Source organism: Chionomys nivalis, chromosome 10, assembly GCF_950005125.1.
Source record: "Chionomys nivalis chromosome 10, mChiNiv1.1, whole genome shotgun sequence".
Taxonomy (NCBI): domain Eukaryota; kingdom Metazoa; phylum Chordata; class Mammalia; order Rodentia; family Cricetidae; genus Chionomys; species Chionomys nivalis.
This window is the reverse complement of record NC_080095.1, coordinates 53,740,900-53,754,076: the sequence shown is the minus strand read 5'-3', so window position 1 is coordinate 53,754,076 and position 13,177 is coordinate 53,740,900. Positions and strand designations below refer to the sequence as shown.

The window sequence follows — 13,177 nt, the reverse complement described above, 5'->3', positions numbered from 1 at the left end:
CTTTCATTTCAGTGCCAGGTTTCCGTGGCATTCGGCACTATGCGGGGGTCACTGTGGGAAGGTCTTAGCTGTGGACAGTGACTTCCCCTTCTGACTGACTCTGTGTCATCAGTGGCTCTGCTGCTGACATGTGAATTCTCCAGGGTTGAGTGTATCTGAGTTTATCAGACTTGCTCAGCCTACACCGCTAAAATGGAGGTGTTTTCATTCCCCTGCATAGGTGAGAGTCGCTCTAGATTTTAAAAAGATTTTATTCAAGTGTATGTGTGCCGTGTGTCTGTGCCAGGGCCCTCAGACGCCAGAGTGGGTACAGGTAAGCTACCTGGAGTGGGTGCTGGAGACTGAACATGGATCCTCTGCATGAGCAGACGATGCTCCTTTTCTTTTCTTTCTCTTCTTCATCCCCCTTCCCTTCTTCCTCTTCTGATTCTCCTTTTTTATTCTAATTTTGTCTTATCTGGAGCTCAGCAGTAGACCAGGCTGGCCTTGAACTCACAGATGTGCCTGTCTCCACCTGCTGAGTGCTGGGATTATAGGAGTGCACCAACACGCCCAGCAGCAAGTGATTGAAATTGCTGAGCCCCTTTCTCCAGGCCCACTCTGGACGCTATGACCTTCATCGTAGGGTCACCCCCACCACTTCAAGCGGCAGTATCCGCTCAGGACAGCGCCGACTCTGGGGACACGGGAACTCACCTTTCACTTGCACAAAGTCCAGCTGGTGAATGGATTGCAGCAGGGGGCTGTTGTCCAGGCTCAAGTCAAAGTCCGTGGTCATCCTGGGGGTGAGCGTGCCTTTCCCCCACTGGTCCTCAGTCAAGTGGACTCGCCTGATGAGGGCGTCTGAAATCTAATCACATCAAAGACCACAGCATAAGAAACACAACTTTATATTCAAACCACCGAAGGACCTCAAGCTTCCTCCCATCTCAGGAGCTCGGTGAGAATGTCTGTGTCCTGACTAGGGTCGTCCACAGTTTCTAAAGCAAATCTGGACATTTTTGTTGAGTTGGAAGGAGGCCACTGTAAATAATTAGGACCTTCAACCGAGGAGTAAATGCGCCTGGAATACACCCATGCATTTATTACTGAGCTTCCGAATGCAGACAGCGCTGAAGAAAATGATACACTGGAAATCAGTGTTCTATAGGATCAAAGGCTCCATCCACCCTTCCACACCAAGGTGTGGGCAGCCAGACAAGACTCGGGAATGAGGTTCGCCAGCCAGAGAGGCCGCTACACACCCTCTTCCACCCTAAGTGCGTCATCTTTATGGGACTCCCACTTGACTCCTTGGAAGAGACCTCTTCCCTTCCTTCACTCAGCCTCATCTGTCACTCTTGGCCGTCTGCAGAACACCAACTGGAGGAGATCTAGATGCCCTAGCTTAGTTAAGAAGCTCCTTGTCGTTGGTACCAGAACGTAACTAAACCCTAGCTTACGCTATAGCACTTTATAATTGGAAGAAATGACAGGGTTAAGCACAGGAACTAAAGCACACATCAGCCCATGCACTTCTCAGTCTTGTGGCATAGGGTGCCAGAGACTCCCAGGAAGTCCGCGTTCTCCAACAGGCTCTCTTCACTTACTGAATATACAGGGAGGTTCTGCTATTGAGGGACACTGAAGCCAGGCTGCGGGATGTCCTATCTGTGTGTCCTCCACTCAGTGCTGGGGCGCATCTGAACCAGGAGGAAGACCTAGTAAACACTGACCTGCAGAAAGCCGCTGGGATCGTTCTCCTTGATCACCTCCAAGCAGTACTCCATGAGGCCCGTGGTCTGGCGCAGCTTCACCGTGCAGTGCGAGATCTGGTCCCGAACCACCTGAGGTTGGTGAGGAAACAGAGATGTAGGTGCAAAATGGCGGAGGGTAGCAGGGAGGCACCCTGGGACTTCGGGAGTTCGGAGAACTCCCTTAAAGCAGAATCCAAGAGCATCCTGGAAGTGGATCTAAATGGATGACAATTCCTTGTGCCACTCCGCATGGACAATGGCTCCGGAGGACAGCCAGGAGGGTTTTATAGAAACGGCTAACAACAGGACCCCTCCGGAAAGATTATGGAAGGCAGAATACTGACGAAGAACCCTGATGACTCTGCTGCCTTAAGTCTTGCACAGGGCCCACAGACATTCTTCTCTGTGGAAGCTGACCCTCCGTGAGCTTTGCTTTGGGTAAAGGCATGAGCGGTCTGCAAGAGAGCGATGACTTCCCCACGGGCAGCTGCATGGCTACTGGCTGCGCTCTCCCTCTTCCCTGGTCTGCTAACTCTTCTACGGGATTTTAACACCTGAACCCCAAGGGCATTCATCAGAGCCTTTTCTAGAGTGGATGGGAAAGCAGCAGACAGAGGAGGTGGAGCCTGGACAGCATCGAGGTGATAGCAACAAGTGAGTTAGAGAAAAAACATACATGCAGGTAAGAGTTCAGGTGCCATTTGGAGAGCACCTTTTAGGTCGGCCCTGATGGCTGCCCTGTGAGTCTGCTTTAGCCTGCGTGGACTTTTCTCCAGCGTGCATGCTGCCTCCAGGGTGTTCTTTACCCAGACACAAGGCATGAGGCTTCTCCCGTTAGAGGTGTTCCCCTTTGTGACCTTTGCACAGTGACCTGAATCCAGAGATGCATTTGGAAAAGGGAATAAAAGCTCAGATTTCCCACAAACCTCAGACATTTGCTTCTTTGATATTTAGACAACTTTGCCAAAGCCCCAAATTTCAGTATTTTGTATTTTCTGTATAATATGGAAAATGTTAATAGTTATTAAAGACTTTTCCTTCCTTCTTTTCATTGTTGGTTACCAGCCCACTTTTCACTAAGGATTATTACGCCTCTTTCCCAAGAGTCTGGAAAAAGATGAAACCCATCTCAGTCACCTGATGTAGAAAGCTAATATACTTTGATATTTCCTTTTAGCTTTTCTCTGGAACCAGACTTATTTAGAGTTGCGATCTCAGCATTTGACATTTTACCTCACCACACTCAATAGAACATCATAGGAACTGTCCATGTTGTTTCCAGCGGTAAACACTATTGAATATGTAAATAGCTCAGTTAGTGGCGAAAAGCAGTTATTCCTATTCCTGTCACAGGCATTTAATGTCGTCATACTGTTTTATCAGCCCGCTTGCTCACTCCTGGCTTTCGTTCTTGTGATGATTTTGTCGCATGCATGTACTGAAATAAGGACACCAGCCAATGCTCTACAATTCTGTCTGCTTTCAGACTTCCTTCTTGGGGAGGTTGATTTGGGGCTTATGGCTGTCTGAGGGTGGGGCTCTTTGCCCACTCCCAAGAAGCCCATTGTTCCACCAAAGAGCTGGTGATTCTCTAGGCCTGCAGAACAGGAATGGGCTCCTCAGCTGCCTCTCCCTAGGACTGATTTGGCTCATCTTGGGACATTTTCATCAGCCATCCCACCAATCAGAACAGTAATGAAAATCATCGCCCAAAATGAAGTCACAGTGTTCTCAGGACAGTGTTTCTTGGGTGTACTGTTACTGACTTCTAGTTTCTGATCTGAGATAGTCTACCTTATGGAGATCAGCCAAATGATTAGATCTTTTAAGAGATATAATCACTTTGTAAGATCTAAAAATCTTAATTTTTTATTTAAATCTTTGCACGTATGTGCATACATTCATGTGTGCACCTGTGCATATGGAGGCCATGGGCTGATGTTGGATGTCTTCCGTGACTACCCTCTACCTTATACATTGAGGCAGGATCTCTCAGAGGTCACCGACTCAGATAGTCTAGCTAGCTTGCTCTAGGGAATCCCACTATCTGCCTCCCAAGTTGCTACCGTTAGAAGCCAACCACACACCCAGCCAGCAATTTTGTGGGTGTTGGGACCTGAACTCTGGTCTTCACACTTGCACATCGAAGTACTTTACCCAGTAAGTCATTTCCTCAGCTCCAGTGATGAGTGTAGATTTCCTCTCTGGCCAAGTCTTTTCTGGGATCTTTTACTTATTAGCTTTCTGGCCAGGCTTTTCTTCCCACTTTTTACTGTTCTGTATTTTGTTCTGGTGGTTTTGTTGAAGTTGGTTCCTAGGAAGCAAGGCTAGTCTTTTCTTCCTCTTCTTCTTTGAGTTACACATTTTTGGACTTCGGTGCTGGTGCCCCAGAGAAGCATTTGGCACTGTATTTTGCACTGGCAGGAGTCAAGTCCTTTTGGGTAATGTGCTAGTCACAGGAGTGACACAAAAGGTCCTGGGTGAACGTCCTCCCCCCCACACACCCTGCTTTTATCTGCACTGGAGCCTAACCCAGTTCCCACGGGACAGTGGTTTGGTCTGGAGTCCATGATTCCAGGGAACGCTTTGAGAATTTGTCAGAAGGGTGGTGATCTCTGCAGGATAACAGATACCCATTGATCATCTGGACAGTTTTATTTGGATAAGTGGCAAAAGTAATGAGGGTTATGCCTTGGGTCAAGACATGACACCAGCCTCTGTTTGGAAAAGGGCCTGTTGTTTCCTGAACCCCCAGGCTTTTTCAGTAACACAGAGCTACCCAGGAGAGTGAATATACACACAGGTGGAAACTGTTCTGACAGCGCTCCAACCCTATTAACGATAGGCCAACTGCTTCCTTCCTCCAGCCCATGTGGCATAGCCCACAGCCAGGTTTGGTGTTATTGAAAGGACTTCACTCTTTTGCCAACTTTGAACAAGATTAAGTCCCCACTCCTGACTTCCATTACCTCTCCATTTCCATGTGTCTTTAATTTTTTTCTCTTTATTCTTCCAAATAACTTTAAATCACACTCCCCTCGTGGAGGCTTAAGTGCTGTCACCTACAGATCACCAGTCTGAGTAAATGATAATATTCTTTGCCCTACTTTACCCTTTAAATGTAATCTATTATTTTCTTTTACAGTTTAACATCCCCCCCCCCCCAGCATACCGTAATCCCTTAGCGGTTCTTACTTGTTCTGTTCCATCTAAGGCACATAAACTTTCTAGATTCAAACCTGCAGGATTTGCTCGCCATTGCTTTCTGTGCTTGATGAGGGAAGTTTCTGTGTGCACACAGCAACTGATGACACTCTGAACACCCTCCTTGGGAGTTACAGGTGACGGGCTCTGGTTTAATTTCTTTGATTAAACAGAGAATTTTTCTTCCCCCCACTCCAGTAGAATAACATATACCGTTTTATTCTCTAAAGAATAATGCATTCTCCAAACCCTGGAGAAACCTAATTAAGGACGAATGCTGCATACCATCTTTCTCCCAGAGTTCCAAGCAAATGTTTTCTTCCTATCGCCAATCCCACACTCTGTAGGAAAGATTGAATTTACCTGACAGTGGTTTTTACAAAGACAAGTCTGTAGCTCTGAGTTTTTATTTAAGAGAAGAATCAGTTCTATTAAGCAAGTAAAACACTCGCCCATTTTAAGGGGAGCATGGGATTTTAACAGCAGAGCCGCGAGTTTTCCATTCTAAAGTGTGAATGCCACCAGCGTTCTTATCGATAAACACTGAGTGGAACCTGCGTAACTTGGTGTTGGTGCATAGATGACTGTATCCTAGCACAGGGAGGTTAATGGAGGAAGAAGCCCAAGCCCTGGGAAGAGAAGAATCTGATGGCATTATGTCCATGCAGGAGAACACACAACATGGGTGGTAGCCGCATCAGAGAGCTACAACATGGAGCTTTGGTGCAGAGCTGCAGAGGGTGAGTCTCTCATCTCCATGGAGAGAGCCAGGTGCCTTCTAGAGAAGGAGGCTCAGTCCTATCTAGGCAAAGGGCAACAAAGGCAACCCGAGATTGCCCTTCACTGGCATTTGCCAGAGTGAGCTGGGATATTCAAAAATGTGTTCCATGTTTGTGGAGGGGCCCTGGCTGTGTGGGCATCCTCATGATTCTGTGGGGACCCTGGGGACCCCATCTACATAGACCTTTACAGTGTTACTCATTTATGGTGGGAAGCAGAGGACCAACGAACTTGCCCAGTGACACTCTGGAGGGAATTCTGGATTAGCGGCGGGCTGACATCAGTGACACCTGTGATTGCATTATTAGCGATGACTCCTCTCGACTTGAGCATCTCAAACCTTTGAATTGTCCCAGGTACTTAGTTTTTACACAAACCTCATCCTGGCGTCCAGCCTAATTCCCTGCATTCCCTTTATTGCATGGCCACACTGGGCTGGTGCCTGGCTGTGAAGCATCGCCTCGCCTTGCTGACCGTGCCTGTACCTAATTACCTAAGCACTTCCTTGTGAGTGTGATTGTATTTGTCTCCGTTCTCCCATTCCTTAATCAAAGCATCCTCTGCCTGCTGGGAAACAATGGGAAGACAGCCTGATTTAGCAGTTTTATAAGACAACAGTACACGTGGTGGAGGCTTTCCTGCATAGGGGCGTGGCCATATAATGAATCCTTTTTAAAAAAAATAATAGGAACAAACAAATACCATGATGGAAATACTGGAATTTCTCCAGAAGGAAGCATGCTACATATAACCCTGGTGGACATATGGAGGCCCTTTAGGAATACTGAGTTCTATAACCCAGTAAGTTTTCTCTTTACAGCCTCACTGCGTAGTGCTTTGATGTGTCAGGTTCACCAACTACACAAACACATTAAAGATTAGATTCCCCCCTCCCAATAATTGTGAACAACCATGTTGATTTCTTCCAAGGGATCTTACTGTTGGAAGGTAACAAGAAGATACATATTAGCATATACTATTGAACTTGGATCATTCTAAAACACCAGAGAGGGAGAGAGAGAACATATTTAAGTTGCTTTTAGAATGAATTCAAGTTTTGACAGTATTTTAGTAAAATTAACTCCCAGGAGTACTTTAAACTTCTCCAAAAAAGGAAAAATATTTCATTTTTGTAAAATAAAAAAATTATAGATCTTATTAATGGCATATTTTAATATTGTCATAGATTCCCTTTGAGGGTGTCAGGAACAGTGGGGACAGTTTGGGAGCCTTATAGAGAAGGGCAGAACCTGGGAAGGATGGCAACTTAGCATCTGGCTTCCTCTGTTGGTCATCAGGACATTGCCCAACTAATTCCACACATGAACAGGAAATATTTCTTGGAGTTCATAGACAGTTCTCTCTCATTTCTCTGCATGTGCTTCAGTTGATCACTTCCTGAAAACAGATAAAAGCTCCTTACGCTTTTCCAAACCACAGGATGGCGCTAACTTCAGTTCACATTTCAAATGGGCCCCAAGTATGGCTGCACCTGCCCATCTCTCACCCAAGCCTTTCTGCTTTTCAATTTTCATAAAACATTTTAAATAGCCCAGTGAAATTGGTAAAATATCTCATAGAATGATCAGTTATGACCATGGGCCATTAAAAAAAATCCCATGTGTTCAAAGAGAATAACAGTGTGTGGTTAATTTTGTCTGTGAACAGTGTGTATGTAAAATAGTTCTTAGGAACACTTCTTCAGTGTGGTGAATGAGATCATAATTCCATTTTTTCTATCAGTAACAGAGGCACAAGCTGAAACTTGGACACTGAGCTAAATCCTTTCCAGTGCTCCATACTGAACACAGCCTTAAGCGCTTCAGTGTCTCAGACCGAGTACTTACAGAGTATTCAGACTTCTCTTAGTGAGTACTGTAATACATGATGTACCATAGCCCATGAGGGGAAAACAGTACACTTTCTAGCTGTACTTTAGCTCACGCACAGAGAAAAGAAACTGAGTCACAAAATTCACCAAAGTTAGGGACACGGTGACAAGTGTGACTTCTCACTCAATCTGGTCCATAACAATGGAATCTAGGCTTTTCCCCACCCAACTCCACTTTGTCTCACTAGAACCCTTTCAGGTTGGCAGTGCTCTGAGAGAAGGGCATAAGCAGAGTGCTAAGACCTGGAAATACACACTGGCTTCCCAGCATCCTACGCCTTTTGAATTGCACACATGCTCACACACACACACATACACACACACACAGTGCACACATGCACGCTTGCATTCATGCACACACACACACGTGCACACATGTGTACACACACACATGCAGGCATGCATGCCGGCAGGCATGCACACACATGTGCGCACACACATCACCTCTTTGTCAGCCAAGCACAGCCCTTGGATAAGGATGAACATGAGATTACTGCCACACAAACAACAAAGAAGGAAGTGCTATGCTCGGTGAGGTTGTCCTTAAATGGCCAGTCTTTCCTCACGAGTCTCAGCATCGACAAAAACAACAAGAAAGGGAACAGGCAAGGACAAAAGAAGAGCTGTGGAGGCTGGTGTCAGTAGCTATGGCAGCAGTGGCACTGGTGGCTGTCTTTAGAAGTGGCAACAGATACAATTGGCTGAAAATGACAGAGATGAATTGTAGAGACAGCAGACAGAACAGCTTTGCCGCCGAGGGCAACCATCGGCCACCTGTCCCTTTTCATCGTCCTCCAAAGTCTGAGCAGGGTGAAATGAGGGCATCGGTGTCCTCTTCCCAGTAGCCCTGTGGCATCTGTGTGGCCTGCAGCACAGCCCTCCTTGACACGTGCTGTCATGGGGAAGATGAGGACAGCAGGCATCAGGAGGGCATGGAGGCCCCGGGGTGTGGTAGACACCATTCCTGGGCATCTATGTAACCTAAGCATCAACTCAATGCTCAGGCCATGAGTGATATTCTCATCCCATCCTGCAGAGACGGCACCAGGTAAGGGGCATGGGGGCCTGCGATGTCCTCTGCTATTTGCCCACGTGACGTGGATCAATGACACTGTCCCAGTCCTTGACTCTCTCTTCCGTAGAGGTTGCTGGCCTCTGTTCCTCCCACACACGGTGGCTATTGTCACCTCTGCAGTGACTACACAGCATCACACATGGCTCACTGTGCTTGCTGCTGTAGTGCCAGTGTTTGTGATGTCTGATACAAAGAGACTCCATTGAGGAAAAGTTGAACTTTTTCAGCGAGGTACTGAACCACTGGCCCTGGTTCTCAGCAGGGCAACTCAGCTGTCCAGCTCATACTCCAAAGGCAGCCACGGCTTTGGTCTACTCATCTCTATGTGGGTTGGATGGCATTTTGAAGCAAGGTCTAGAGATGCAGGCTGTGGGCACAGCTATTGTACAGGAAGGCCACTTGTTTGTCCCGGCTGCCCAGAACTGAAATAATCACATAGAAACTGTACTAATTAAATCACGGCTTGGCCCATTAGCTCTAGCTTCTTATTGGCTAATTTTTACATCTTAATTTAACCCATTTCTATTAATCTGTGCATCACCATGAGGTCATGGCTTACCAACTAAAGTTCCAGCACATCTGACTCTGGCGGCTCCATGGTGTCTCACTCTCTGACTCCGTCCTTCTTCCTTCCAGCATTCAGTTCTGTCTTCCCTGCCTACCTAAGCTCTGCCCTATCAAGAGGCCAAGGCAGTTCCTTTATTAACCAATGAAAGCAACACATAGACAGAAGGACCTCCTACACCAAGCTATTCTACAAGCTGGGGCAGAAGGGTCACAGGTTCAAAGCCTGCTTATGCTAGAGTGTGTTCAAAGCCAGCCCAGGCAATTCAATAAGACTCTATCTCAAAATTTTAAAAGGAGGGAGTGTAGGCAGTGTAGATTGCTTGCTTAGTGTGGGAGGGCTTAAATTCAGTCCTTAATAACATACACACACACACAATCCCCCCCACACACAAAATGCACAGGATATTCTGAGGATTGCTATAAAAGTAGATTTCTGCATTCTATAGGAAGGCTATGGTGACAGTAATTTAGTGATATCAGAGCGGGAATGGCAACAGAAATACTCCATTAGTCTTGAGGACTGGCAAGATCACCATCATCTTTCTCTGGCAACTTTCCTCCTACAGGCAGGAATGCAGTGATCGTTAACACACACCTCCTACAGAGTAGGCAGCTATGATGCCAGCTCTCCCACAAGGTGCTCTGTGACTGTTAAGAGTTGTCAGTGGCCTTGTCCTTACAGTGTCTATGGTACTGACCAGTTCTTTCCCAGAAGCCTGCTGTTCTGTTGATGGAAGTTTCTTTCCTACTCAGTCCCACAGCCATTCAGAACCAAATAAACACACAGAGGCTTACACTGATTATAAACTGCTTGGCCTATTGTTCAGGCTTATTACTAACTATCTCTTACAACTTAAATTAACCCACAGTTCTTGTCTATGTTTAGCCATATGGCTTGGTACTCAGGAAGGCATTCTCATCTTGCTTCCTCTACATCTGGATGATGACTGTGTCTCTGCCTTTCCTCTTCTCAGAATTCTCCTAGTCTGGTCACCCCACTTTCCTGCCTGGCTACTGGTCAATCAGCATTTTATTAAACTAATACAAGTAACAAATCTTTACAGTATACAAGAGCATTCTCCCATAGCACTGTTTAATTCCATGATTAACGCTCACTGAATCCATAAGGTCAAGGCTCATCCTGAGTCACTGCTGTGTCCCTCCCTCCTGTGAACTCCTGTTCAGCAATCTAACCCTCAAAGACACACATTAGCTACTGACTGGCTGAGGAGAAATGCCTGGTCTCTGGATGAAATGTCTACCAGGAGCAGTGGGGAGCGTTTGTTCAGATTCTGGGCTCCGTGGTTCCTTGGCTTCTTGCGGCCAGTTCTTAATTCATGTTGTTATCATTCCTTCCATTCTAGAGTATGAATAGCAGTGATAGTGACCTCATAGAGCTGCTGTGGAAATTACCGAGGTGATCCCTATCATGTAGCGTCTATACTGTCACTATAAAGAATGCTTCTCCAGACTTTCATTATTGCTAGGATCAAAGGCAGGGTCTGCTCACCAAAGATGCTCATCTATGCTGCTGTGGGGGTTGTTGCATAATCATATTCCACAGCAGGCTGAGATTTTTTACTTCAGATAAAAGTAATTCTTTAAAAAAAATCATTCAGATCTAACCTGATTCTGAGAGAAATGTTTATCAAGTCAAGCCGTTTTCCAACTGTTAGGTGAGCTGTGAGACAGATGCTCACACAATGTCACTTGCAGAACAGTTGGGAGAAAGCACAGCGTGTCTATGACTCCCTTAGGTTCTTCTCACATTTAAGGAGTTGGTACACATGCTGCCATGAGTCACAGCTCAGTGTCCCTTTAAGGAATTCACAGGCTAATAACTAGACACCGAAGGAGTAGACGATGCTTAGCACACAGACGTTGACCTGGAGAGGGGCATGCAGAAGCTACTTCATCGTCTAGAACTTGGTAGACTGCCAAGCACGGGCCACAGAAGGTGCACCCCAGAGCAAACCAAGCCTTGTTCCCTTCAGTGTCTGTCTGAAGGTTCCTTGTGCAAGGGGTTTTCTCTGGCATCCCTTAGGAGTTTGAGCCCATCCTGAGATAAACATGGGGGAGGCTTCTCACTTGACTGACCATCAGGGGTGTGTACGGCTGTTCTCAAATGAGCATCTAGATTGCCAGACTTGGTTTACTACCCAAACCCACAGGCTCCTTAACACCAGCACCCTGGGGGCTCCCCCCTTCCCCATCCCAAACCTAGGTTTTATATGCTGATTTCAAGACCTGCAACTCTCTTTACCTAGGAATCTGGCTCCTTGATTACACGGTGATGTTGCTACCTGCAAAAGTATGGCATTGGCAAGCACAAAATGGAGGACAGGCACTCACGAGCCCTTCCTGTTTGGATGGACCTTGTCACAGCACAGCCTGCTGCTTGCCCCAGGATTCTCTCCAGTGTCCTGAGTGACGAGCCAAGTCAGAAGGCAGGGGAGACGGTTTTCATTCCCACCACACTGTTGCTGACTTTAGTTAGGGAAGTAGCATCTATGGGTCTCTGAACACACTTTGAGGAGCTGCAGATGGCAAGAGGGGGAGGGGGCCTTGGAGAAGCAGGCTACGGTTGGGGGTCTTGACACTGTGTTCATCGCTTCTTCACTGCTGAAACTTCCATGGCTCACTTTCTGGAATCTGATTTTACAAATGCAATTTCTCTTGTTCTTAAAGGTCTGGTTAGGTAACTGACCTACTGGGTGATATCTGTCACTGGGCCATTGACCCGCCACTAGGTCCCCTAAAGTGGTCCATGTTTCTCCTGACACCAACCCTAAGAGACAGCCTTGATTGGAGCCTGTTTCTTTTACTTTAACCTTAGGCTGTCACTGGACACCCTTCCCCTCATCACCAGGCCTGAGGTGTGTTGGCCATGTGTGTGGTCCTCACCGACTGCTCAACACTAGACTTCCTTCTGTTCCCTCTCCCCATCTTGTTACCAATGGATGACAGGCAGGTTATCACACGTCTCTAAGGTCAGAACCGCCAATGGGACCCCAGCCTCATAATGCATTGATTTTACTATGCAGTGGCCAAAGTCTATACTGAAAAGTTTATAAACAAACTTTATTTTATAAATTATATATATTCTGTTTACCTACTCAAGGACACATTTTTGCCTATGTGTGGCCACTCTTATCTAAGCTTTCAATCTTGTTCCTAGGATTCACCATCCCCTCCTCTGCCTTTAGAACTAGCCTATGGTATATTTACCTTGGATGCCCCTGCTTAGCATTCTCCCCTCCTAGGAGAGTAGAATGAATTCAGAGATTTTTATTTATCTTGTTATTTCCATGCCCAGAGCAGTTCCTGGCCCAGAGAAGTAACCCAGTGAATTTTAGTTAAGAAACAAGAAGAATGAATGGATACCAAGGGACATGCCTGCTTCTGTCTGGCCAGACCACACAGGTGAGGCATGGCATCTTCCTGTGCCCGCCCACTGCCCCAAGGTGCCACTCACCTTCAGCTTGTGCTCATGCTCCTTGTTGACCCGGGCCAACAGCTGAGCCTTCCTTCGGTTTAGGGCATCAATGAGAGCATCGCACTGGGCCACCAGGCAGGCCTCAAACTCCACACTGTTTTCCTGAACAAGAAAGCACCATTCTCAAGCACATGTATGGGGAGCTTGGGGAGTCATAGAAACCAGAGCATCCCAGTCCTTCCTCCTGAAGAGATGGGAAGGAACTCTGTCCATAGAGCACACTGAGTATTTCCAAAGTACTGGTAAACTCTTCTGTAGTGTGAGCGTTTTGCTTTAAGTTTGCGTGGAAAGGGGTAGATATTTATTACTTTCATTCTTATAAAAAGAAATCATCTCTCCAGCTTTAATTATAGTAAGTACAGGAAAGCATTGGCTGAAGGGTGGTGCACAAGACCTTTGATGGGTACATGTGCTCGGCTCTGCAGGCT

The 13,177-nt window shown here is 46.6% G+C and overlaps 1 protein-coding gene across 13 annotated transcripts in view; it reads right to left on the bottom strand.

Annotated features, from left to right (window-relative positions):
* The window catches only part of Trim9 (tripartite motif containing 9), a 106,899-nt gene that overhangs the window by 35,735 nt on the left and 57,987 nt on the right, over positions 1-13,177 (bottom strand). For all 13 annotated transcript variants that reach the window (XM_057782941.1, XM_057782930.1, XM_057782929.1 and 10 more), the window contains exons 3-5: positions 12,729-12,851; positions 1,716-1,826; positions 697-850 (exon numbers count right to left, since the gene is read on the bottom strand). In XM_057782941.1, the coding sequence (XP_057638924.1) occupies positions 697-850; positions 1,716-1,826; positions 12,729-12,851 (388 nt within the window). The remainder of the gene's footprint in view (positions 1-696; positions 851-1,715; positions 1,827-12,728; positions 12,852-13,177) is intronic.